This window comes from Columba livia, chromosome Z (genome assembly GCF_036013475.1).
Source record: "Columba livia isolate bColLiv1 breed racing homer chromosome Z, bColLiv1.pat.W.v2, whole genome shotgun sequence".
Classification (NCBI taxonomy): Eukaryota; Metazoa; Chordata; class Aves; order Columbiformes; family Columbidae; genus Columba; species Columba livia.
In genome coordinates, this window is record NC_088642.1 from 36,819,224 (window position 1) to 36,844,530 (window position 25,307).

Here is a 25,307-nt window from a genome sequence, read left to right on the forward strand (position 1 = left end):
CGTCCGGCTGGCGGCGGGCTGCCCCGTGCTCTCTCCCGGGTTCCGCCGCGCTCCCCTGGTTGGGGCGGCGACTCGCCGCCCTCCCGGCATGCGAGCAGGTCGCCGGAAGAGCGAGCCGGGGACTGCTCGCTCCATGCCTGCCCTCCCAGCCGGGGCACAGTGGCCGCCCCGGCGCCCCCTCCTCCCCGCCCACCGTTTTCTTCCCTCCCAGACAGGCGCAACCGAGGGGAAGCGGCGGGCGGCTGCCTCCGTCTTCCTCCCCTTCTCCTCAGATGCCCTTTGCGCCGCTGCAGGGTTATTATTACAGTATGTGGCTGCTCCCTCCCCCGCCCCTCCGCGCCGCTCCGCGCCGCTGGCCGGGCGCCGCCGCTGTGCAGGCCCTTGGCCCCGCTCCGCGCCTGGCCGCCGCCCAGGCCCGGGCCGCGCTGCTGCGGAAGGGGCGCCGGGCCCCGCGCGTGCGGGGCGGCACGGGGACACCAACGGCTGATCGCCAACGGCTAACGGCTAATGGTTAACGGCTCCCCGCCCCGCCGGTCCCCTCAGCGCCGCAGGCGTCGGCGCACCTCGTGGGCCCCCGCCCCCCCCGCCCCTAGCGCTGCCCGGCGGAGCGCGGCCGGCGGCTGTGCGGCCGCTGCCCTGGCTCCCAGACAGCGCGGGGACGTGGGGCTGCGGATTATTGCAGACTAAGCAGTCTGGCGCTGCAGCAGCGGGCGGGGGAAGGCGGGCGGGAGCGGGCAGGCAGGCAGGCAGGGGGAGTGTGTATGTGCAGGGAGGGGACGGGAGGGGTGGGGGGAGAGCTGGCAGCCAGCCAGCTACCATCAGAATTAGCTCATTGTTCCATACAACCAGCACTGGCAACCAAAATCCAGCCTTAGAGAGAGGGAGAGAGAGACTTTCCCCCAGCCACCCCCACCCCTTTTTCTTTTTTCTCCAAGGCTGCACTTTGGAAGAGGTGCAGTCATTCTTCCCCACACCCCCTACCCTCTCTCCACTCCCCCAACTATAAATTCCCTTCTGTAGCATGCTGCCCTTTTAAAATCCACATTTGTGTTTCAGATCATGTAGAAAGGACAGAAAGTGAGCAGGGAGCGGGGGCTTTTGTCTGTAAGTATATGCAATTCCAATCCACAAAATTTATTTTATTATTTTTTTTTTAATTAATCCTCTCTCTTTCTCTTTGTTTCTTTTCATTTTCTTTTGTCCTTAGCTGGACTTTGCTGCAGCTTGCCTTTCCCCCTCTCGGTGCACATTTCCAAACAGGCTTTCTTAAAGAAGATGAGGAAACGTGCAGTATATGTATTTAACTCTTTGTCTTTATGCTTTACGGCTGAATTTCTAGGCTGGGGATTTTTCTGCACACATGCAAGAGGAGATGAGAAATGGTTTACTAAAACTGTTTCCTTTTTTTTTTCTTTTGCACTCCACAAACACCAAAATGCATTTTGAACCTAATGCATTTAGCTTTTTTAGCATGCATGCAAGGCTCTAGGATTGTTTTTTTGTCTCTTTTCTTCTCCCTTGTAAAACGAATCTCCCTCTTCTCCGCCCTGACACTGGATTCCTCTCAGGCTGCTAGGGTTTATTTTTAGAAAGCAGTCATTCTTGCAACAGCCTTCTGCCTTTTTGCATGTGCAGCAGTTAAATTTCGGGTTGTTCTTTTGAGAAAAAAAAAAAACAAACAAACCAAAACAAAGCCAAATATATTTTCGTGAACATGTAGTTATGTGCTTTCTTTCAAACATTTCTGTGTACATTTATAGATATATTAGTTTGCAGTTTTAAATTCAATATATATGTGTGTGTTTGTGTGTAAACATGACTCATACCTAATTACATTTCATACATACACACTATAGGTAAGAAATATATAATCAATAGAAGAGAATTTTAGTTTTTCTCAATAGATGAAAACTGATAAAGGAGCTATGCTACAAATTCAGTCAATTAAGAGAGTGGTAATTTAAGGTACCGTTAAATGAGGTAGGACCTACTCTCTTTTTTTCTCTCTCAATTTAAAAGGGGGGTGTGTGGAACAGAGAAATCTGGAGGTTATGTAATGCAGTGCCATTTCCAAAAATACCTGCTCTGTGGGCCATTACATTGTGGAAGCCTGACACTTAAACTTGTTTCTTGATTGCAAAAGAACACACTTTATAGTATATCTGAGAACAATGGACTACCTTTACAGTAAGCATAGGGTGATGGGTTTTTGTCCTCTTCATGGATTTTTAGGTGTGTTAAAATTATGCATAGTGCTCTTCAGAGAAATACCAAGTACTAAGAATAGCATAGGGTTCTGCAAATCCAGGTACCGGGGATTCCTTTGTCCTATATTTAAGCCTACAGACCACTGAAGTGCAGAGATGCATGACAGATAAGCGTCAATGTGGTTAGAATAATTTGCATGACTTTAATCTTAACCACTGAAGCTTACACTTGGTTCACCCACAGTTATGCTGGCAAAAAAATACCTCTTAAATATTGTCACCGTTGGAATTACTTTTTTTTTTTCATTTTTTATTTTTTAAATTGTTTTCAGGTTATTCTCCTTGTGCTACTTCAGAGAAACTGCAATCCCAAGACTTAACAGAATCTAAAAATGGTAAGAATTAGTTGCTTTAGCAAAGAATTTTTTAAAAAATAAAAATAAACCTTCTTTCTCTATCCCCAATGTTTATTTATAACTATGACCTTTGCAAGACATACTTTTTGAGGCTATGGGGATTTGGCATACAATGACTGATGTACTCTGAAAACCTTCGTATGTTTGATCTTTGATTTTCTTGCCTTTTTTTTTAATAAAAATGTGAAATCCCTCTTTGTGCAGTAAGGTTTATTTAATTGAAACAAGAAATGTTTAAGTTACTATGAAAAATACACATCATAACACATGTAGGAATACATGCAGACAAAACAATATCCAGTAATTTCAGCACCACCACCTTCCTCCCAAAAAGAAGAAATAGGTCATTGCACTTAGAAGTGAAACAGATTTAATGTTAAGTCTATCAGGGAAGTTCATAAGATGCAAGGTAAATTTTCTTGTTACTTGGTAATTTTTTCAGGTTAGCCTTTCTTTGTGGTACAAATCTGTTCCAGAAAAAAATGTCTAGGCCTCAGCCCAACTGAACTTACAAACACTTAGCTGAAATATAATTATTGAAAAATATTGAACAACGATCCATTTCCTTCAGTGATGTATTTATATTTTTACTGATTTAATCCCATTTGTTATATTCTGAAATACTACTGCTAACAAATACCTAATTTTAAAGATGAAACTTTATAAATATAGGTATTGTGTAACTGTGGTATTTTCTGAGAAGGACTTTCTTTGTTTTTGATGAAAAAATACATAAATTAGGCAAAATTAGTTTAGATGCTGTATAGTCATTTAGCATTCTTGATTGAAGATGCAGCTATTCTAGAAACATGTCTGAATACATGTACTGACATAAATATGATATATTTTGGGTGCTACATGATAATATCATGGTCAAAATCTGTTAATTTGTATGAAGCAATAGCTTGTCTGAAGTAGCATTGCATAGGGTGTACATTGGAACAGAATATTTTCCAAAGTGTGAAGTTCTCAGGAACATATTAAGGTTGTGTTTAATTAATTGCATTAACTATATTATCCTTGTCTGGTTCTTTGGGGTTTTTTTGGATTTGTGGGAGGAGGGATGATCAAAAGATGTTTAAAATAAGCAAATATAAAATCTGTTATAAAGGCTTTATTTCTTTTTGGCTCTTTGTTTTATATTATTCCTAGCTGCAAAAATAAACCTGCAAATTCTGGAGTTTTAGTCTATTCTGGAACCTACTTTCATCAAAGTGCCTTGCTCATCTATGTATAAATGAATAGTTGGGGGTGGGGAATTAAAAGAGAAATGATTCACTTAAACTGTGAATAGAAATCATGTTAAAATACATTTTGTTCACAGAACTTTGGAATATTAGATAAGGCAACTGTTTTCCTACCAACACCAAGGTGACAATCAGCCCACGTTTTTGGGTGGTATACAGGCTGTTATGTGCAATATATGCCTATCTATGGAACAAAAGATTATTTTAAGTTTAGTTGGGCATAAAATAGCCACTGATTTTTACCAGCAGATGGTTCTATAAAACTAGTAAGGTTCCTGTAGTAGTCAATGAAACCAGTTTTGTAAAGCCAGTCTCTGGACCAGAACATAAAATGCAATTTATAGCTATCAAAATGCATAAAATAATAGGACTACCTACCTGTGTAGTCCTATTGTTTGTTTTGCATTTTAACCTAAATAAAAGTATAATTTGGCTGGTTTTGCATTTTTGTTGTTACTAAAAGGCCCAATTCTAATTTTGTGATTGTTGATCAGAATTTCAATGTAAGAAAGACTAGGTTTTGCCCCAACTTGCAAGGTTTACTAAGATGTGATACTTGGCAGAATCTCTTCCGCTACCACCACCCTTTTTTCCCCTTTCCATTTTTGGCACAGTAACACCAAATGTAATTTTAAGACAGACCACCGACACACTTTCTTTACAGTAGTGGATGTACTTTTCATTGGCATATTTCTATCTATTGCAAGTGTCTCCTTAGCCATTCTAATCTGCAGGAAAAAAGTCTTCTTTGCATCTCAACGCTTTCTACACTGGAACACATGATTTTATAAGGGCTTACTTTGTTTTTGGTGAAATAGCATATGCAAAGGCTCTATTCTACTCTCACTGGTCAGTGAGAATTTAGCTGATGCATTTCACTAGGCTGAACTAAACCTTGAAAAATTGGGAAAAATGACCTGCTTATTCCTCTGCTAAACTGAAAGTTCGTTAATTCTTTAGCTAAGCTACAGTAAAATTAAGAGTGACTAGAATAAACTTGTTGAGTGAGAACAAATGAATTCTTGGTTTAATTTCACTTGCTTGCCTTCTTAGTTTCTTAATGTTCTTATTCCATAAAATGTTTCTTAAACTGCTTACAAGTAAAAGCAAATAACTTAGGAGCTTAGTTTTCAATATTACTTTTCTTGTTCCTAGACTTGGAATTATGATTTCCTCTAACCTGGTTAATTAATCTTTCTTGGAGCTGTGTAATAATAGCATCATCAATAATTTAAAATAAATAGAAAATCAGAAGAGCGAACTTTCTATTCTTCTTACAGTTTTAACTCATGGATATTTTGAGTCATCTTATACAGGATCAGCTGCCGTTTGAGGATCTGTCCTTACTTGTGTGCATTTCCTTAAGTGACCCCCTAAAGAAAGAAAGAACCTTTTCTGTTTGTTTGCAATGCATGAAGTCCTGAGGTGATTTAAATTGCTATTTTTATTTGAAAATCTTAAATTTCTGTATACCATCTTCATAGAAAGTGCTGTATTTTAGTGCATATTAAGGAAAAAAGAAAAAAAATGGAGCTAACTACAAAAAAAAAAAAAAGTTTCTTGCCCTATGTGATCCAGTCATTGAAACAAAGGATCTTGTCAGAAGAGTAAGAGTACAGAAGTCTTAATTCCAGTTTTCAGTGACCTCAAAGAAGACTTTTAGCAAAACCAGGAAAGGCTTTTTTAATGGTAAATGTTTATTTTTAAAAAAAGAGATCGAACAGTCATTTCAGAGACTTGAGAAAGTGGTCTGTTTACTTCTGAAGCACTCAGGTGTGTCCTTTTCCCCTGCTCATCTTGCAGTTAATTTCTGGACTTCAGTTTTGAGAGTTTTCAGTGCAGGTCCTAAGGAATTTAAACTAATGTAAAAGTGCATATCATTAAACAGATGCATCCTTAACAATTTTATTTTGACCTACCTGAAGATAAACAAAATATATTCTGGAGCATCTCATTAGTTTATTTCTGTCTTAACGTGATTAGATGGCTTTCTTCTTAAGCACTAGTGGTATGGAATCTCTAGTGTAGGTGTCATCTCAAAACAAAAAGGCCTTGGAAGGAGGTCATTTGGACTGAACACATCCTGTAGCATATCCTTACCTGAACTGGATCAGATTTGAGGTTTTTCTATTATTTGCATTCTCTGCATTTTATAGTCTCAGAGAAAAAAGAGAAAAATGAGATTATGCCCTTTCAGAAAACTGTTAGTGAAGAAGCTTTTCCTCATTAAATCAGAGAGAAAGAAATGACAACTTGTATTTTGTTGAAGAGAAAAGAAATCATCCAATTTTTTCTTTTTGCAGTTCACAGGGAAATGTGTAATATCATTTAAGTTAGGTAAAGGTACTTATGAGGCAAAGCTTATATTTAAGATTTCGTCCCCGTTTAGCCATTACAAACCTTTTTCCAGTGAGCTATATGCTGATATCTTTACACATTCTGTAATTTTTGGTGTCTATAGAGTGACTTAAACTTACTTGGAAAAACTGTTCATAACTTCAGGATTATCTGTTGAGAATGGAGTCTGGGATTGGTCTGGCAAATGCAGGCTTTATTTTGAACTTTTATATGCTCTGAGGAATAAAAACAAAGCTACTAGGATGATACATAATGTCCAGCCTAATGCTGGATACGCACTGGATGAATGCAGCTCCTGATCTGGCATGAGGAAACTCATGCATCTTAGTTGATTATTACCAAGTCTGGAACTTGAATTTCCTTTACAGTAGTTCAGAGCTGTATAGGAGCTGTAGGACTATATCAGATCCTATTCTTTTCATGGGCAGCCATGGGCAGAATTTGATCAAGAGCAGGAATTAAGAGGGATGAAAGCTAAGCAGTTTTGGCCCTCTGAATGTGTATATTGTGCTTTTTTAAATTATGTTTATGTATTGTGCATGAAGAAGACATTGGATGCTGTTTGCTCAATACTACATGATTCCTGAAGACTTAAGGAGAATTAAAGGCTTTCTATCTTACAAAATAAGTAAGCAGAAACACAAACCCACTTTTTGCAATACTTCTGCCAAATCAGCTGTTCAACTGTGCAGAAAAAAAACCCCACCTTTACTTGATTCTGGTCAGGAAAATTTAAAATGGGGTTTTAAAAAAAGTAATTTTTGTCCAAAGCTATAGATACTGTGCATATTATATGCACATATAATATGCACATGAAAAAACAAAAGCTCTGCGTATATATGTTTCTATCCAGTCACAAAACATACATGCTCTGGATGTTGAAATTTTGTGATTATGTAACAGCATACTTCATCTGAACAGAACTGTGTTGACACATGGAGTTGGAGGTTTACATACTACTTTGTCCAGGACAAACCTTTACTGAAAAAGTCTGAAATCTTGGAAAATCAAAACTAAGAATTAATATGCATCTTGTAATACTGTAGTCATGACATTGATTTTTAAGTCACTGGGTCCAAAACCCTCACCAACAATCTTTACTCTTTTTTTGCTGCCCCACACCTGATCCTTATGTGCAGGGCTAAAGAGAGGGACTGCATTTAATACCCATAGAACAACTTCATAAACGTAATTCAGTTAGTATAATTGACTAGGACTGGATATTTTAATAAAAATATTTTAAAATATTTGTATTTTGTTTTTATTTCAAATTTTTATTCACCTCATTAAACCATATTGGTTAAGGGTGCAATCTGGAAAGGTGCAAAAATGTTCTTTTCAAATGTTTAATGTAGAATCATACTATGAATCGTTGTTCAAGTCTTAGATGAAATTCTATTTAGACTGCTGGTCTGGCAAATTCACTGTAGCGCTACTGAATGAATCCCTATATAAATGTTCCTGGGAGGATTCCTGATGTTTCCTTCTGTAAATACTGCATTTAAAAAAATAAAAACCACCCTCAAAACTAGTAGTGTTTTCTCATCCTGCAGGAAGAAATGTTTCTGGATTATTTTTTTTAATACTAACCTCATTGTCTGTCTAGTTGCGTAGCATACCTGTGTAAGAAAAAGTTGAAAAAAGTTATAAGAAATTTGAGTATTCTCAGTGAAGGTGGTGTAATGCTTGGTTTACTATGTACTTTTTCAGAAAAAACTCTCAAATTCTTGCAGCATTGATGTTTAGAAGGCATGCATTGGCATCATAGAGCTACTCAAGCTAAAGGGGAACAGATCTTCCTTCTTTGTTTTTACATTACTATATCTGTGATAGGTCTCCATCATGAAAGAGTATGAGTTTAAATAACTCTGTTCCTGCTGACAGAAGAAAATCCTGTGGAAATATTGGTAAATGTCCTTACCCTTAATTTCTCAACTAATGAATTATATAAGACAGCATATACAAATCCCAGAAATAGTACTTGGCAGGAAAGTTGTTTTCCTCTGTGTGTCCTCATTAGAGGAGTTCCAGAACCCATAGATGCTTTATTAGTTTCAGCCTACAGAACATACACAACAGTTAGAATTTTTGTATTTGAAGTAGCGGTTAAGCTACATTAAATGATACTAGATGGTGGTAATATGGTGACTGCAGGTAAATGTACCATAATGCTTTCAAGCACCTGTTACGATATCATTAGCTGTGGTCATTAAATCTCTTTTAGTGAGGTAAGTACTGACTGTACAATGTCTCCTATTTCCAAGAGATTACTGGGGCTTTTAATACTTGCCTGAAATATGCTGGTTGGACAAAAGGTTGGTATCTCATGAGGGAAAAGGCTTTCATGGCTAGGCTCTGCAGGAAAGCAGTCAGCAGGGGCAGTGAGCTTGCCAACACTTGGAGAACAACATCACTTGTTGGATTTATGGTCATTTTTCTGGTATGTGTGAGAAGTTTAAACAAAATTAAACAAAAATCAAAACAGTTTTTGTCTAAAGCAGTGTATTAAGTCTTCTGTAAGTTATGGTATTCAAGCTATTAATTTAGAAAATTTATAGTGAATTAAAAAACAAAACATGTTCTGGGATTGAGCTTGGTCTATACATTTTTTGTACCCCAAAATTGGAAGGGGGGAATTGGGAGAGCACACAGGAGAAGCATTATTCTGGGCTGTCTCTGGTCTTCTTTCTTCAGGATTGTGCTACTGGCCACTATTATTGCTGGTCTTTCCCTTAAAAAAAAAAACTCAAGCAAGGAGACGAGGCTAAATGGACGCTTTGGTCAGGCTGTGACCATGCTGCTTTTCTTTCTTCTCTGTTGCTCCCATAATTTGGCAGTGTTGCATGTGGAACTACTGAAGAACTTACCTGTGCAGCCTTTGGTCCTGAATTTTGCTGCCGAGTGTTCACCTGACTTTGTAACTTGCAACTTGTTTCTGGTCTTGTTCTGCAGTAACCATTAGATGTAGATACAAATGGTTACTAATTAAACTTTTTATTACCTTATTGCACTTGAGCAAATTACAAACTCATATGTAATTGACTGAAAACTCGAATAATATTTTAATTGTCTGGCTTGTTAACTGTTGTTTTTTTTGTGTGTGCCTATTAAGTAAAATAACAAAAGCTATCATTGTAGTACAGAGGCAAACAAAATGAAGTGAAAAAAGTGCTGGATTGCACTGGATTTTGAGTTTAGTTTTCTGGAGTAATGTTTTATGTTTTCAGAGTCCATGCACAGAAATTTACTGGTGGAATAGTTAACAGCAATTTCCTCGGTTAATGAAACTTTCTGTATAATATATATTTGTTTCTTCTTATTCTTTGGGAATAATTGCATTTCTTTTCCTTTCAAGGAGTGTGATAGTCTGGTAATGAGCATTTTTGTTAAATTCATTAATTCAGTCAGAAGTTAGATGAGTATTTATGACAGCATTCACGATGTACCACTTGACATTTTTTCTCTTACTCTTCATATACATGGTAAATATTAACAAAGCTTTCAGTGGTTCTTGCATATTAATGAAGCAAAAAAGCACCATGAGAGCAATTGCAGCACACAAGCTAGATTCATCCTGAGTAGTGCAGAAAAGTGCAAATTGATCTCTTTGCCTAAAATTTGCATTGCACTCAGGTAGTGTGGGGAGGATTCTTCTCCAGGGAAAAAGAGTGTTGTCTATAGCTAGCCTCATTCAATCATGTATTGCAGAATACAGCTAAAGTTTCTGTTGAGGGTTCGGGTCAGCTAAAGAATTTGGCAGAAGTGTGCTGACTATACTCAAGCTATACTAGCTTGTGTTTTTCCTCTGCTCAACACCATACTCACAGAGTTTTGGAGGCCAGTAGTCATGTAAGACACCGCTTGGTTAAAAGGGCCTGCTCCCAGTGCTTACTGTCCAGCAGCATCCTTTCCTGCAGCAAGGCTATGTGCAGCAGTAGAGCCCATTAGTCTTAAAAGCATGTTTTAGCAAGTTTTGCGGGGTCACTCCAATAATTTTCTTACATATGTCATGGGTTTCTGTAAGTACATGTACGAAAGATTGAACCTATATTGTTTGGATGAGGGCAGGAATGAATTATACAGATGATACAGATGGGACAAAATAGGAGACTACATAGGAGCAGACACTTAATTGTAAACTGAATAACAGAAGCTTTAAGAACTATGAAAGAAAAAATGGATTAAGATGGGCTTATATGAGAAGCTTTGTACTTAAAATCTAGAGAAACTACTTCCAAGGTCACTTCCTTATGTTGTGTAGGAAAGGAGCAGACTTCTGTGAAATTGACAGAAATTGAAGAAGTGATGCACAAGGACTGCAAAAAACCTCTAATGAATAAACTTGCCAATTCATGTACAGCATGGAGAGGGGGATGCAAGGAAGAGCATACTTGTCTCATTTAGGCTTTTTCATCTGTTGTGTGGTTGTGAGTTTGAGTCATCAGATGGAAAGGAATAAAAAGCAGCAGTAATATCTTCCCTGTGAAAAGGCAGAGCCATCAAAGGATGCTGATGCACACAAGTCAAAGGCAAGTTCAGATGTGCAGTTGTCCTGCCATGTTCTGCTGTCGTACTGCCATGTATTAATTCTTACTGTAATGGTAAGTAAAGTCTTGCCAAAAAGGTGGGCCACTTGGAGCAATCTCAGCCAGGAGAATGATTGTGTAATTATTCATCAGTTCTCTTAAACTGTTTAGATACCTTTCCCTGCTGTGTGAAATTAACCAAGTTTAGTGATTGTGATTTCTTTCCCACAGTGATTTTTCAGCGTTCATGGCACTGATGGAAAAACACGCTGCCCTGACAGTATACTGAAAATGTGAAGACAGTTTATTGGTGGTAACTGTCTCTGTACCTTAACCCGAGGTTCAGACTTGTGATGCAGTGCCACACACACACACAAAAGTGATCGACTTCACAAAATTGGCAGGCCTCACACCTGCTAAATCACATGTTCACACTATTTTTAAATAATTAAGTTAATGTAATTAAGTTGCATTTTAACTTGGGCAAGTTGTGGTTTCTGATGTTTCAACAGGCAAAGCTTTCCTGCCTAGGCTGTTTCAGTCAGCTTATCACAACAGCAGCATCTCATTTGATCATGAGTACAGCTTCGCAAATAAAACAAAGATTAATCAAAACTTAAATGACTGTGAAATAAGGAGTAATGATGAGCACTCTTGATGTAGCCCTGTCATTGCCCTCTCCACAAGGTTCAAAAGACAAGGCTGATTGAAAGCAGAATGCCACCCAACTAAACTCTTGAGAAGCAGCAACCATTCACCTGACAGTTGCTTTATGTGTTAAATCCTGCGTGCTAGGTTTGGAACATGGTGGACATTAATATTACATGCTTTCATTATGTTCCCCTCACGGTGTTAAAAATAAACTACTGCAGATGGGAACATTACCACTTGCACTGAAGTAAATGCATTGATCCTAGCACAAGCTTTCCTTCCGGTTCCATTTAAAATGATTTTTTTTTTTTTTTTTAACAATTGTTAATTTGGTGTTCCAACAGTGGTGAGGTAAGATTTTCTGTTTATGCATCTGGATTGTGATGGTGGGCTGTTGGTTACAAAGACAACTTTTTACTGCAGTGGGAGGCATTTGAGGGATTGAGAAGCATGTGGTAGAATGTGCTGGGAAGAGTTGTTACAGCTCAAACCAGCTGGTAACTAAGAAACTTTAAAAAACCCCAACAACCTGCAAAGTTATAACTCTTTCATCTTAGCAGGCAACTATGTTATCATTTTTTGGAAAAGAAAGTGCATCACGACTCCATTTGTAAAGAAAATGTGGAAGACACTTTCAGTGATGCTGAGACCAGCCACAAAGGAAATAAACTGCAACTTTTCCTCTAGGAGCATTAATACCATTGGTTTGTGTCATCACAACAGAGAAATGGTGATGAAAAATCCCCAAACTAAAGAAATATTAGTATAGAAATTACTAGCAGTGCTCCTTTCCAGCTATACGGCTCATCCCCAGGGGAGCATGGTAGAAGGATGGTTGCTCTCTGTTCTGGGTTAGGTGCTGCAGGCACACAGCCCTCCATCCTCACAGCTGTGCAAGTGTAGTTTGAGTGTTGTGAAGGGGAACAGCACACCCCTTCTATTGATGATTTTACTACCCCGTTCCTTGGCATGTAGCCATTTGTGTCTGCTGTTAGACTGCTAATCCATACAGTAAAGCTTTTCCTCTTTCATTTTCCTTTTTTTTCTTCCTTTTTTTTTTTTGTTTGTTTGTTTGTTTGTTTTTTGGTTTTTCTTTCTTCTAGGTAGGCTAGGGCAGAATTACTACAGATGGTCAACTTTTATTTGGAATTGGAAATTTCTAGAGTGCTTGTCGTCATGTCCTTTTTGTTTTAAGTTTTTCCCACCCCAGAATTGGTTTATATGATAAAAAGGTTATCTGAAGGTTCTCAAAAGGTGGTTGCTGATGTCCTCAGAGCAGAGTTGGTCTTCACAAAGCTTATAGTTTGGGAATCCAGACTGTGGTTGAATTCAACTCCTGTGAGTCTTGAATGAGACTTGATGAACAGGAATTCAGTTGTAGTCCACATGAGACTTGATGAACAGGAATTCAGTTGTAGTCCACATGAATAAATAATTTTTTAAAAAAATTAAAAGCGATATAAAAAGTAAGTGTGGAGGTTTTCTTGCTTGTTTCTTAACTATAAAAGCCTTAATGGTAATGTGCTCATTTTACTAAGGTTAGCATGCCTTAAATCTGTTTATGTGTGGCGCTTTTTTTCCCTCTTGATGGATGTATCTGAAGGTTTGAAAGATGCTTTCAGTGAGTAGGAATGAAGAGTGGGTAGCACAAAATTAATTTTAGCATTTTAATATGACTGATACTGTAGACTTAGTCCAACTCTGAAATTATTTTATGTATCTGTTTTAAAGCTGGGCAAAAGTTTGTGCTCCCCTACTATTGCTCTTAAAGAGGACATGGCTTAAAATGGAAGAATGCTGGTTAAAGAGAACCTTTGCAACAACAACAACAAAAGTTTTTTTGTTTGCTGGACAGAGGAGAAAAAAAATGTACTCTAGCAGTCCATCTGGTTTGACAAAAAAAAAGTAGTAGTGAGTAGTTCTGGAGCCTGAGTGCAGTAAGAGCCAGTAAATAGACTGGGCATTTGTTTTCCTCCACCTTTGCTTTTTCTGATTTTTAATCTTAATTTTTATTATTTGTGTATTTTCAAGAGAATGGAAGCTTAAGAGTCCAAAACATGTTCTTTATAGATCAGAAATCCTTATTTCAAATTGGTGGTGATGTTTCAGACAGAATTGCTTGTTGTTGTAGAACACTGTGTCAGACAGCACTTCCCAGATCACTGGGTTTCTTTCTCCCTGACTTCTCAAAGCAGAAGTGAATGGTTTTGTGTATCACATGCTCTGCCAGGAAGGCAAACTTCCAAGGGTCGTAATGCTGTTAGTCAGATGTTTAGGGATGATCCACTCTGATCATTTATGGATGAAGTTAACTCACTTCATTTTTTTCCTAAAGGTTATCAAAAACTGAGGCTATCAGTTTGAGTCAGCTAATGATTCTTATGCCTTGTATGGATTTGCAGTAAATTCAGTTTTCAGTCCATCCTAAAGTTCAGTAATCCTGTTCTGAATCCTGATACTTTGGTTGTTTAAGCCAAGCCTGTACTTGCATAGTAGTCACAGAGGAAGTACTAAGAAATGAAAATATGGTGTGTATCAATGGAAGCATTTATTTAGAAGTGTTTGCTTCTGCTAACCGCTGCAATGTTGTGAGCCGTATGCCCTACTCTGTAATGAACACTGCTTTGCACTTATTCTCTCTCTGTAGCTCAACTTGCAACATTATTATCAGTTGTTTTGAGCTGATGTAATAAACAAAAAGGTTCTTGCTGTGTGTTTTAACACCCTCGTTGTCAGTGTATTTGAACATCTAAGCAGTTTCTGCATTTTATAAAGCATGTGGTATGGTAAGTTGTTGTAGTTGTCCCTTTTTTTTTTTTTTTTCCTTTTATTCTCCCAGTAGATTGTAGTCAGTCCTATGTGGACTTTTCTATACCAGCATCTTTTTTCCATTCCAGAATCTTCTTCCAGTTAGCCAGGATCCAAACCACGATTCCTCAGCCTTTCAGCATTGCTCACAAGGCAGATAATTACAGTCTTTTGGCTGCCCATTCAGGACTTTGGTAGTTGTAGCAGAATAGCTACTGCATGTAGAGTAGGTCTACATTATTATAATCTACCAATACTGGCCACAGTAGTTGGTTTTGAAGAGATATTAAGAAAATAGGACATTACTGATTTTTTTTTTCTCCACATAAAATTACTGTGAAATATTGCTGGGGGATTGTGTACATGTGTTTTTTGTGGTGGTGGTGGTGGGTTTTGGTGGTTTTGTTTGTTTCTTTGTTTTTTACTGTGGAGCATAGTTATGGATCTTTTTTACAATTTACACCTTTATCCTCCTGCCTCATTCCCAAAATCCACCCTGAAACTCCAGTCCCTCTAATTTCTTATAAATTTAAGTTGAGGATCCTTTCTTTGTCATTTAATTGCAGGTGCTTATTTTATTCCTATTAATTTCTTAACAGAAATGACAAGGCCCACAGACTAAGCTGAACATATCTCACACTGTATGGAAAATATAGAAGCTCATATTCATCATAATGAATAGTACTGTACTCTGATGTTTATCCCTTGCTCCTGTAGGAAAAGAAAAACTATTTTTGTACACTTTGCTGGTTTGAGCACTTGTGTCTTGTTGTAGAGCTGAACTGCTATGGCTGTTCCCACTGTGAGTTTTCACACAAAGAATATGACTACACAATAAAATCAACACACGGTTGTAGGGTGGGTAATCAGTGATTATAAATAGCAATAGGAGAGCTCAAAGGTTACTTGTTATCTTTCATTCAAGTGTCTCGATTATTCAATGTGAGCATTAACTGATAAATTCCTAGTGCCCTGTCCTGTGTATTAGTTATTCTCTGTCAGCCATACCCAGACATTTTAACTGGCTTGTCTGAGATCATACTGTAATCTGAAATACAAAATAAAACCTGATGATTTAATAGGTAGAAAGCACTGTAGTTTGTACTGTGGAAAATCATGGCAGAGTGTATCAGAGCAGCCACTGTCCCAGGATCTGTGTTTTAAATTTCCCTCTTCTGCTACCTGCTTTGTAGTAGAGTTCAGAATTATCTCTTGGAAGATGATTTAGTAATCTTCTGATTATTTCTCCAAGCTACATGTAGTGCAGTTGTGGCAACTCATAGGCAACATGCAACTCCACAGAAAGGAAAACATTCCTCAGGTTTTCGTATAAATACAATAGTAAACAGGTCAGGAAAGCTGGTCCAATAGGAGTTTAAGTGACAAGGCAACTTTTGATTCCCAAAACGCAAACAAGTTTGAATGGTGTAATTTATAACGCGTAGCTCAAAACATTTACAGTTTGACATTCAGGTATTGTACAGAAAGAGTCCAACTCATAAAACCCTAAAGGTCCAGGAGGCAGACCCAACAGAAAAACAAATTTAAGATCTTCAGTGTGGTGTGCAACTTGTACTTGACTACTTCAATGTTAAATGAGAGCAAGATGAAGAAATGCTCTGATCTTCATCCTGAATTTGAGAAACTGAAGCACAGGAGGTTTCCAGCTCAGATTCAGCGTAACTGAGGTATATTAGCCTGGCATTTATTCACTCTAGCTTCACAATGTAGTCAGTGTCTGCCTTTGGATCTCACCAATTTTCCATAGTAAAATTTTCCTATAGCAGTGATAGGCCAGTACCCTAACTATTAAATCCTGCTGCTAGCTGTTTTATTGTATGTCTTTTATAATGTGCTGAAATTCCTTTAATATCTAAAATACAGGGTGCTAACTCAGAATTATAGCTGTGTAAATGATCTTAGAAAGTAGTAATTTCTAGTTCACAGTTGCTTGTGAAGGGATTATCAAAGGTGTGTTGCCCTTCTCTCCTGCAGTCATCAACAAAGGTAATAATCTTCATTAAATGGTCTTTCATTGGTGACTTCTGGCAGAAGAGAATGACCGTGTGGTCTCACAATATTGCCAGTAAGTTTATTAGTAAGGACATCCTCTTATACATGATTTCTTCAAGAATTTTTTTAAAAAAACCCATCCTATGCTCTTTTAAAAAAAGCCTGTTGAATGCTGATTGCCATAAACAATATAGTTGAAATACTCTAGGGACAGATCTTGTTGTCATGGGTACTCAAAAATAAGTACTGAGCATAAAGTGCAGCTGGGTATCTCAGCTAAGCTCAGCTGACATATTCTTGGTTTTAGTAATACAGTCTGTCACATGAACACCATTTGATTGCATTTAATGAATCTCTCTTTGTTAGTAAGGAATTGTATATATTTATGTCACTACAGGTTTATCAACGAAGGTTAATGATTTGGGTAAGCCAGAAAATCTTTCCAACCAGCCGAGGGGATGGGAGATTTCCAAAGGTAAAGTTACTTATATAATTTCTATCATCTAATTAGCTTACTAAGATGAAAATTTTCTAAAAAATAAACAAACAAAACCAAACACTGTAAGTTCAAGGGATTTCATTTTGTGACTGCTTCAAGAGAGCAGCCAGCTCTCATGATTTCATCACATGGTCTCATGGTATTCTGTTTTTCTTAAAGCCTTGGCTCCTTGAGCCAGGCAGTTAACTGAGGATTTCAGCTTTCATTTTAAAAAGATGTTTTTAGCCTTCAGGCTTGCAGAAAACATGGACTCTTGCTGGCTACATACCAGAAAGAAAACACACGTATTTCCAAGAGCTTATATTTCTTAAGCCTGTTGTGTGATTTTACAAACTTGACATGCTTGATTTTGGCAAGTCTGTCTTAACAATGCAGATAAGAAAATCAGTGATAATGCAGGAGGAGGAAGGAGGTGTTGTTTTTATTTTCTGTTGTTAAGTTTTCTGCTTGTGCTTTACCTGTCTTGAGTAACAAGCATACAAAGCATGTCAGTTTTCATCTGAGTTTGATAATAAGTACTCCAACATAAATGTAGAAGTTGTGGCTTGTCAGACAAGATTCATAAGGTTTTGTTCTGCTACCATTGCTGGTTTCATAAATGTGAAACTAGATATGAAGTTTGAGTAGGCAAATACAACAGTTACTCAGAACCACAGAATGTACATGTTTTATTTCCATATTACCTTTCATGACTGACTCAAAATCTGTGAAAAAAAAAAAGGCAGGTAAGTAAAGGAGAGAGCTTGTGGAAAAATGTTTTGATTGTTGCAATTATTATCTAGACTCCAGCTACTTGTTAACAAAACTCTGCTATTCCATCTGGATGACATTATATTTTCCACACTTTTTCTTTATAAAGGAACTTGTTAAATTTAGAGCTGGGCTATTTGCAGTCTGTTGTTTGCAGACTCATGTGCCAGCATGCCAGTCTTTAAATTAACATATATGGTAGTACTACCATTCTTAACATTCAGAGTATTTTGAAAGTTCAGCTGAGTAGGTTGACAGCAATGCCACATAACAATGAGTGTGCTGTACGTGGTCATACTTACATTAAATGAATTTGCTAATTTTATGAATCAGCTGTATGTTAACTACATGATTTTTGTTCAAAATTTTAAGCTAGTAGCTTTTAGTGAGTTGTCATTCATCATTAAGCAGAGTTGCTCCTGAAACAGAGGGATCAAGCTGTGAACTCTTGCAGCATAGTTACTAACAATGGTGCATTATATTTGATTTATGAATACCCGTGGTTTTATGCCACATATAAATTTTAAAAGTTTATCAAAAGGGAGAATTGTTTCTCAACTAGTCAAAAATATTATATTTCTTTTCTTTTAAAGTGATTGGACTCCTGCTTTTTAAATATGATGGATTTTTTCTAGCATTTATGTAATTCTTCAAAAGCTGTTTGACATATGCTATCAAGGACCAGTTTTTAGAACTAGATTTTAAATTTTATTTCACAATTGATCTTCAAAACAACTTGAATATTAACTGCACACAAACTAGATTCCAGAGAGTATCAGCCTTAACAGAAACTGGGTGTCTTTAGAATCTAATTTTTTTCATCCATCTTATAAAACGAAATTGCTGAATAAGAGAGCAGAAAGTGCTCAGTCTTTTAGCTCAGCTGTTTTGTATACTCAGTGCTAAACAGCTTGAACTACTGAAAGAATAAAGTAAAATTAATAGAATTTTTAAAAACTGTTATTTCACATAAAAGTGCTTGTTATTTTGTTTTCATGTAACCAACAAATGTAAAAGGATACATTTCTTAAAGACAATTTATTTCCAGACCTAGAAGGGTCATATGGAACTTTTTATCTTATGATTGTATGGCAGAATTTCAGGATGAGATTGTTTTCACAGCTGAAAAGGAACTGCCCAACACAATGCTTTTGGAAATTTGCCCAGACCTTTGGTCTATGTAGTGCGCCTGTTCGCATGTGTAAGTTTCTAGTTTTCTTCTCATATCCTGTAATGATACATAAGTATCAAATTCAGTCAACAAAAAAGCAAAAATATTATCATGAGGATGGAATTTTCTAGAGTCCTGTGAGGAAACATATTTGTGCAGCCGCTAAAATGTAAATGTTATTTTTTTGTTCTGAAATGGTCTTTTGCAAAATCCCCTGTTTGGCCCTGGCAAAGGTAAGGCATGTTTCTAAACCTTCCCCTGGCTTGCAGAGCCCTTCTGCATATGTGCTGATCAAAGTCTGCTCATTTTCTCAATTTCTGATGCCCTGAAGGGAGAGGCACCATTTGCCCCTAGAAATGGATTTTACTCTGTGTTCAGCCAGAAAACTGCTCCTGACTGTATGCAGTGCAGAACCCTGTGGGAAGTTCATGTACCTGAAAGCAGAAGTTAGCCTGTAAACTGATAAAGACAGTGGGACAGCCATGGGGTGGCTTCATTCCTAGCACAGGTAAATGTAGCAGATATGGGTATTCCAGCGAAAATTATAGCTTTGATGAGCCAGGAAAGAAAAATTGATGAAAACTGCACTTCCATGGTAGTTGTGAGACTGCTAGGTGTTTAATTCCTAATTTAGAAATTCACAACTCTCAGATCAGAAAAACTGAACTCGGAGAACTTCAATTTCTTAAACAAACTAAAAGCAATCTGCTTATATGACAAACATGTACTAAGCAATAAAGGCAATAAAATATATTTACAATTCTGATTCTTAAACACATAACCCACAGTGTTCTGTTTTGGTTTTGTTGTTTAGGGTCCCGTAGTGGCATATCATCAACAAAATACTTCAAGCATGTGCTTAACCTTTAGGGTTCCTTCTGAGGCTTAAACTGAATCAGAAATTTAAATAATTTGCTGAATAGGCATTGACTTCAGCCAGTGAATGTTTAAGTGAGGTTAACAAAAACCTACCGGAGACAGCTGGCTGATATGGCACACTATCTCCTTACTTGTCCAGAGACAAGTAACACACTACATTGTCTTTGAGTGCTCTTTTCAATGACCACTATAGGAAAATCACTTAATGGTGCATACTAGCTGCTTAAGCTGCAAGGTGTTTAAAAGATGAGAGGTCCAAGCTGTAAAAGGTTCTCTTAACAATAAGATATTTTATAACTAAGACATGCTTTTATGTTGAAGGCCACGTGCAGCCATAAAATGCAGCTTGAGGGTTTAAAAGGGCAAGCAAACAACTTTATTGGTAGACAATACCATTAACGTCAGTTTTCTGATTACCCATGTTGGTACTGAGTTGTACATTCTAAAGGCCTCGGTGCCATCTGTCAATTTGTGGCCATGAATTTTGCATTCATGACACTGTGTCTATCTTCTGTGCTCCACATGTGTAAAATAGGTAATTGCTCATTTTCAGCCATATTCATATTCTAGAACTACTGCACACAAAGCACCTGCAGGTACAGTTTTAGACCTGAGCTGTCCCAGCCATTATGAAGGGCACCTTGGTTTGGCAGAAGTGAGAAAAATAATTTTGAGGAATAGTATAAGAATGTACAACTGGTGGTGAGCTGCAGAAAGTGTTGTCACTCTATTGCTTCTTCTGTAACTTTGCTGGGGTGGTTGGGGCCACCTCAGGTGAAGCAAATGTCCAAATTCCCCAGTTCAGCAGGGTAGGATGGTTGGTGGCTCAAGACTTGCATTTCGGCTCCTAGGACACACTTGTCCATCCCCAGTTGAAATATTTTCTTCAGGTGCTGTAAGTCTTACCTGTTTTTAAACAATCCTTTCCTCTCTGTGGAATTACTATTTATTATATCGATTCAGCCATGTTTAGTAGGCATTTACTTCTGAGCTAAAGCTAGGGAACTATGGAAACCTTAGGACAGGAGAAGGGAGGACCTTGCCAAATGGACCTCACAAAGCACAGCTAATACTGTTTTTTTTCTCTCCACAGGGAATTCTCCCCATTTCGAAGGAAATAAATCGTAAGAAGGAAAGTGAGGCAGGAGGGGAATGCCTGGTTCCAGTAAATGGCTATGGACACCATTTCACCCAAATTGATTACCTCTACTATTTTTAATCATAATTTCTCCATTTGTATTACATATGGTGTATGGGTTTGATGAGGTCATGGTGTCATATATCGGGAATTGTTTCTGTGTAAATCATCAAGTGTAAGAAGAAACTATGGGACTCTGAGCCTTGCTTTAGAGAATAACAGTGGACAAACGTGTACCATAAAAAATAGTTTTTAACATTCTGACTCAAGCGAAAGCTCTCAGAATTTCACACTGTGAATCCATGTTTACAAACATTACAGGTGGGCCTTCAGGCCTAGTTCTACCGCAGCAATGTCTTCCACTACTCAAACTCCACTGCTCACACACAACCGGTAAATTGCTCTCTCCATTTCCACCATCCCAAACTGCTTCTTGCAGAGGCTGAGAGTCCCCCCTTTTTTTTCATTTAGATGTAACAAACCTAGTAGTTTATTTTCATCGATTGTCTGTATATCTCTATATTTTATCCATGTACTCTTTTGATGTATAGAAGTAGTATGAAACTCATGGTTTCCTTGTGGTAAGTGATTGTGATGCTGCCACGGGATTTGAGACACTGATGAATGGTGCTATTTTGGACTTTAAATATGCTCCTTGGCAAGGTAGCTCTGATGGAGTTATTTTTTATTTCCATATTCTGAGAAGGTGTTGGTACTTTGTTTTTCTGAATGTTGTTCTTTAGACTGGACTGACTTGTTTACTTGTGTCTTCAGTGTGGCTTTCTTATTCAGTGCTGTAGGTGAGTAACTACTTATAGTGTACAAGTGAGGAACTGATTCCCTATCAGGGTCCACTCACAAACATGCAGTTATAGTGGGAGCAATCACAAAACTGTAATTTACGTAAAATCTCCTTTCTGACTCCTATCCACCTAATGGAGAAAAATGAGCAATAACTTTCCACCAACCTCTCAAAATCTCTTTTGATTTTTGCCTTTAAAAAAAAAAAAAAAAGCCTTTTTTTAAAGAAGGGACAAGCTGTAATGCCCTCTTTAAAACCATAAAATAGGGGATATAGTAAGAAAAACACAGCAAATTTCTGGGAGAAGTCCTAAAGGGGAAGAGTACATTTCCACAGTACTGTCAACATGTGGACTTTACATTTTTGTTCTTGCTCCCAGACTACTATCAATACAAAACAACGCAAAACACAAAACTAAACAGTATCATCTACTCATGGAGTGTTGTTGTGTTAGACACAGTCTGAAAGCCCACCTTGATTTTTTATATAACTGTCTTTTAGCTCTTCCTTTTACAGGGCAGGCCTTGTTCTGAACTATATTAGCTTCTGACTGTTAAATACCAATGCATGCACTGCACTTCCTATATTTCTTTCCTTTCCCCACCTTCTGTATCCCTTTTCTTGTACCTTTTATTTTCCAATAGATTAGATATGTCTACTGTGCTGTATATAGGGCAAGAAGTAATATTCAGCAGTTGTGGCATTTATGTATAGTTGCAGTTGTGTACTGCTGACAATGCAGGCTTTTGTAACAATGTGATCTTTAATAATGCACTACAAGTACCCAATGTATTTTAGCTATTTTAGTAGGATTTGTTCAATAAACATGCAAGCTCTAAGGATAGCCATGGTGTCTCTGTTTCCTCATTACAATTAGGGGAGGGCTCATTTTCTGTTTGTTTGCACCTGTTCCTTACGTGATTTCTGAGGTGGGTTTTTTTTTTCAGGAATGTCTGGTGAAGCAAAAGGTGATTCCTTTTGTTGTATGCTAAACAATAGCTATTAAGATAAACTAAATGCCAGACCTGGATCTGGGAAATTATAGCAGATGGACAATGGTAGTCATGTACTTCACTTTCAAGACTGCTGAATGGCTGGGTCAGATGTGATATATGATGCCATTTTTAGTAGTCCCAGGAGGAGACTTTGCAGCTGTGCATGGTAAATACAACATATTTAATTTCCCACCTCCAATAAACTGAATTAAAAGGCTCTTTTCCTAGTGTGTGTAATATAGTTTAAAAGAATGTTTACATAGTCCTCTCTTTGAAAAACCAAACCAAAACTAAACAACAAAAAGGAACAACCAAACGAACAAACTTCTATTGGTAGAAAAAGTAATATCTGCGTTTGTAAGTTTTAGAACATGTATTGACCTAGAGAGGTGGTGGTAGTATGGCATGGATGGGGAACAGAGGAGGTTGGTGCTTCTCAGGTTGGCGAGGGGGCTTTCTGTAGCTGGAAAACGGATTAAAACAATTGGGAAAAGAAAAAAAAAGAAAAGCAGTGTATGTGTCTCACAGTCAGCTGATGCAGTACAGCATGATGGGCTGCCTTTTAAAATCCCTCATTAAATAATTACTTGTGCAATAGAAAGGCTAGTAAGCGTATTTTTAAAGGTTTGTGGTCAGTAAATTGGTTCAGGAAATGTTGGTTCTAACTGCATACCTGGTAATAATGTACCATGGAGGATCTGGTGAATCAATCTTTATCCCTCAGCAAATCAAACAAGAAAAAGAAGATTAATTCTCCAAAATAGGAATAATAATGGATAACTGTTTTTCACAAACCATTTTATTTATGTGGATAAAATAATAAATTAGGAGCTAGCTACTGTTATCACCAAGCACCACATTTTAAAAGAAAAATAGGGCAGAACAACATGCATTATCAATCTCATTCTAGAACTAAAAAAACTGTATTGTTAATTACCAATCGAAGAGACATCAACTGTTACACTTTGCAGTTTATGCCACCAACAACATCCTGAGGAAGTGGGTTTAAAAAAATGAACAATATTTATAAGTTGATTCAGTGGGAAGTTAGCTAAATTCTGCCTGCATGTGGGTAAAGAAATGCAAAAGAACAGTAGCAGTTTAAAAGTAATATTACTTTAATGCCAGGCTCCAGTAAAATATACTGCAATTAAATTTCCACTATTAAAGCTGTACTACCATATCACAAAAGAAAAAATAAATCAGATTTGAAAACAATGCAAATGAGTCCAGTTCTGTCTCATCATGTTCCTGTCAGGGGAAAAAAATAATAACCTGGAGTAAGCAAGCCAAGTTTAGCACTACTCAGCATTGGCAGGGCTACAGCTGGAATAAGACATCCTACTTTGGCACCCCAGCTCAGAGAAGATGGGTGCCCAGTGGTGAGAGTCCAGAAGAACACAGCAAGTGTGGTGTGAACGATGGCACAGAATGTTCTTGATGGAGAGTGACTGAAAGAAATGGGTTGGTTTAGTCTGAGGTGAAGCTAACAAACTGCTCTTTGTGAGGACAGAGCAAGATAGTCTTGAGTGTCATAAGAGAGGGTGAGGTGATATCTAGAAATCTGGAAAATACTTTCAAAGGTGGAAGGATAGGAATGGGCTGGAGTAGGGTGACAAGGAGAGGCTATTGGATGTTCATCTTCTGAGATCTTTCAGAACAGGTTGGCGAGTATCTGTTATTTGAGTTACCTGTAACTCCTATCATGAAGTAACGATAGACTAGAATCAGCATTTTCTGCCTTTTTATGTCTTCCTAAAAACATCCCTGGCAAACATGGTGTGGCCCCATACATTTGCAAAACCATGCACACAGGATTTGCATTCCCCACTCACCATTTATTCATTCTGCAGACTGATTCCAAGCGGGCTATGAGCTATATACTAAGGCACAAACCCCCTTTTTGTAGTCACTCACATCCCTGTTTTCTAAGATTCGTTTGAGTCCTGGTGAAGGCAAAAATACAGGAACGTATATGGGCTTTGCTGTTACAGCCATGAAAACATGAGTAACTTACACTCTAGTTGAGAGAAAGACCAGGAGAAAACCAAAAAAACACCTCCCTCCCCGCCATTAAAAAACCCAAGCAAACAAAAATAAACAAACAAACAAAAATACCCAAGCAATCAAAAACAACCATGGAGAGTATATAGCAAGCTGTTTTGGGGAAATAAGAAATTCAGAAGAATTTGTGCCTGTCTGAGCTGCAGCCCAAGTGATGCAAGGTTTGCAGAGACAAAACATGAATGTTACGCTCCTACTTGCAATAGATATTTTCCTTTTCAGATGCAGAGCTCTGAAATACCTTGTTAAAAACACGCAGGAAGCAAACTTGACTTTAGAGGACAGTTGTTGACACTTTTCCTCCCCACATTTTGGAAGAGGGGAGCTGCCAGAGAGGAGGCAGGCTGGAATCCCCATGGGAAAAGATGTAGCAGATGAGACTCTTGGCCAGCGGTGTGGGGAGCGGGGGCTGTACCTTGGTCCCCCAGCTGCACCTGCTTAGCCCAGCTTGGGCCTCAAGACCCTGGCACTGCTTCTGCCCATGGGCATGCTTGGTAACACTCACACAATGGCCACCACAGTCAGATTGCTTATTTCTAGTCCCAGGCTAAGTGGAGGAACATAGTAAAAGAGAACAGACTTGCTGTAGTTCACTTCCTCCTGAAAAATGAGTCCAATATTTGGATACTCAAATACTGTTTAGCTATGTTGCAGAATAAAGAAGAAAATATATCACACATTTATAGTTTAATTGCTATGTAAGCATAACGTAAAATCCTCAGGTAACCTACTAGCATACTGACAATCCTGACTGCCTACACTTGTTCATCTGAACCATTTTAT

At 38.0% G+C, this 25,307-nt stretch overlaps 1 protein-coding gene across 2 annotated transcripts; it reads left to right on the plus strand.

Annotated features, from left to right (window-relative positions):
* Positions 1–287: 287 nt before the first annotated feature.
* NREP (neuronal regeneration related protein) lies at positions 288–22,309 on the plus strand. 2 transcript variants are annotated; one of them, XM_065045414.1, is made up of 5 exons: positions 288–306; positions 1,057–1,104; positions 2,540–2,602; positions 16,624–16,701; positions 20,619–22,309. In XM_065045414.1, exons 3-5 carry the CDS (start codon positions 2,600–2,602, stop codon positions 20,742–20,744), a joined length of 207 nt encoding a protein of 68 aa, XP_064901486.1. In that variant the 5' UTR covers positions 288–306; positions 1,057–1,104; positions 2,540–2,599; the 3' UTR covers positions 20,745–22,309. The 2 variants fall into 2 exon arrangements, with proteins under 2 accessions (XP_064901486.1, XP_064901485.1); XM_065045413.1 differs by lacking the exon at positions 288–306 and adding an exon at positions 832–952.
* Positions 22,310–25,307: the final 2,998 nt, after the last annotated feature.